Source organism: Eptatretus burgeri, chromosome 1 (assembly GCF_056783735.1).
Source record: "Eptatretus burgeri isolate ZD-2024b chromosome 1, Ebu_testis_v1, whole genome shotgun sequence".
In the NCBI taxonomy this organism is placed as follows: Eukaryota; Metazoa; Chordata; class Myxini; order Myxiniformes; family Myxinidae; genus Eptatretus; species Eptatretus burgeri.
This window is the reverse complement of record NC_140961.1, coordinates 123,703,615-123,706,114: the sequence shown is the minus strand read 5'-3', so window position 1 is coordinate 123,706,114 and position 2,500 is coordinate 123,703,615. Positions and strand designations below refer to the sequence as shown.

The following is a 2,500-nucleotide window of genomic DNA, read 5'->3' as shown; positions in this document are numbered from 1 at the left end:
ACACAGTGTCTTTTACACCACTTATTTAACTCATTACATTAGTTATTTGTGCCTGTTGTTTGTGTCCTTTGTGTCATCCTTAAAAAAACAGTAAGTTTCTTGTTTGGAATGATTTTTAATTTTGTTTGACTGCCAAACAGGCAGACAATAAAAGAAATTACCTCACTCCCCTCTGTGTATGCACTCTCGGGACAAATTCTGAGCCAAAGTTCTGCTAACTACAGGTTCCTTTTCCGATTCGTGGTCCGATTCGTGTTCAAAATATATCATTCAATTGAAATCAAGTTGTTTCTCAAGCCTGGTGTTGGCTTAACGTTTTAAAAGGTGGCTGGCTTAAGATCTTATGGTCTTGAATTTATGTCTCTGTAGGGCCGTTCAATTAACACGAGGTGGATTGACTCGGCTTGTCATCCTTCTGCGTTTGGCATAACGAGCACCAGCATACTGGGAACAGGGGCACTGCATCAGCGGCACAGCTACACCCCCAGAAAATGATGCAGCAAAGCAGCCACTGGCTGCATACGAATATATACGAAAAGTTGTTCTTCGATCATAAATTTACCTTTGTAGACAGAAGCGAACCAATTGCTTAACCATAACGCTGCTTTTCGCTTCACACGCATGGGGTAATAATGCATTGCGATATAAAAAATATAAAAAAATTACAACCTTAATGTGCAATTAGCATGAAACAAAAGGAGCTAACCAGATTCGAATATGAATATGATTGAAATATTAAGCTCGATTAAAAGCCTTCAAAATTCAATAACGATACATGACATTTACAATGGAACAATATTGGTTTTCCAACAAGCCAATTTGTTTAAAAATATATTAACGCTTTTGATAGCGAAAAGATAATAAACAGTTAAACAAAACGATCTGGTACAGAACAAAACGAAGACTCAAATTAAGGAAGCAACCAAAATGGTCCATTGTGTTGAAATCATATGTAAAAGTCACACAACTTTCTCTTCCATTGCGTATACGTGTGATGATGTGGGATGTGGGATGCAGGCTCAGGTCAAGCTTTAACGACACAGAACACCCGGAAAAGATGCAAAACCGAGTCGAGTCGAACCGAAACAACGGTAGTGGGTTGCCTTGAGGAACCACGGCAGATGGAGCTGACCCAGGGTCACTGATGCACCCAAATGTAATCACACTCGCTACTCAGATCGACAGAAGAGGGAGGGGGCGTACTAGTCTTAATAAGACCCCCTGCCCCCATTGTTCAAGGCACGTGGATGGAACAGCACCATCTGTCAGAGCCGATGCTCTGTTCTTTTTTTGGGGGGGTTTTTTTCTTAACTGCCAACTTCATCTTCACTGCACCCCCCCCCCCTCACCTCCAACCAAAAACTTTCACAAATGGTGGGGTATGTCTGTAGCCATAGACATGACGTCATTTTGCCATGGCTACACAATTGTGTGTTGGCAAACGCATCGTGCTTGTGGAGAGGCTTAATTTGCAAAATATTGCAGTTGAGAAAGTGTTGTGAAAATGTTGCAGCCATGTGGGTGGGAAGAAGCAGCAGGATGCACGTTCATTTATTTGCAAAGAATATTGTGTGTGTGCGTGCGTGCGTGCGTGCGTGCGTGCGTGCGTGCGTGCGTGTGCGTGCATGCATACGTGCATGTGTCAACTCATTGATATTAAACTAATTTTGTTTGATTCAGAAATGTTAAATATATTCGATTTAGCAAATACACACTTTAATTCCTAAACTTATTTAGTCTGCCGGTGACATCATCGCTGAGGTACGGCTGTGCAGATGATGCTTTGACCTTGTTGGTTGTAGGTTGTGTGAGGAATTTATAGTTCGGTGAGGGTGTCGACACACACAACTGCTCTTTTCATCGATCTTGATATTGTAAAATTGAATGGTTTCAGACGAAACAGCCGGCTTCACTACCCTTGCGATGGACTGTCTGCACACCGATGCAATGCCCTGCCTGAAAAACACCAGGATGATGGTTTTTAGTCATGTCGGGAACCACGCCCAGACCAGACAGCTTGAAGGTGATTAAATGCTACGTTTCAGCTACCTTTCCATCCCGTCAATTTTCCCGTAACATGATATTCACTTGGAAACTGTTTCTCGTAATCCAACTACGTGAATATGCACTGTTGCCAAATGTCAATGGTCAACTGCTCCTCTCCCCCTCCCACGCCCTGTCCCCTTTTCCCTCCACCTTTCCCCAACGAATGGAAAAACGTGATGCTTTCATGACTTCCTAATTGAACAGTACAATTGTGTTTAAAAAAGGAATGCAAAAATGATGCTGAACATATTGAATATTACCATTTCATTTGGATTGACATTAAATATTGCATAGAATGACCATCCATCTAATCCATTCATTCATCTGTTTCATCTTGCTCTGTAAGCTTAGTATAAGACCATTAAATATACATTCCAGCTCTTCCATGAGCCTTGATTTTGTACACCAAAAAAAAAAAAAAATGAAGAAGGTCTTCCAAGCTGATTTCACACAG

General features: G+C 41.6%; 1 protein-coding gene across 6 annotated transcripts in view; it reads left to right on the top strand.

Moving 5' to 3' along the window:
* MSRA (methionine sulfoxide reductase A) overlaps positions 1-2,500 on the top strand; it is a 389,740-nt gene that overhangs the window by 133,869 nt on the left and 253,371 nt on the right. For 4 of the 6 annotated variants that reach the window (XM_085896764.1, XM_085896754.1, XM_085896791.1 and 1 more), the window contains exon 2: positions 1,895-2,023. The exons of the other annotated variants lie outside the window; for them this stretch is intronic. In XM_085896764.1, the coding sequence (XP_085752890.1) occupies positions 1,895-2,023 (129 nt within the window). The remainder of the gene's footprint in view (positions 1-1,894; positions 2,024-2,500) is intronic. 6 annotated transcript variants of the gene reach the window in all.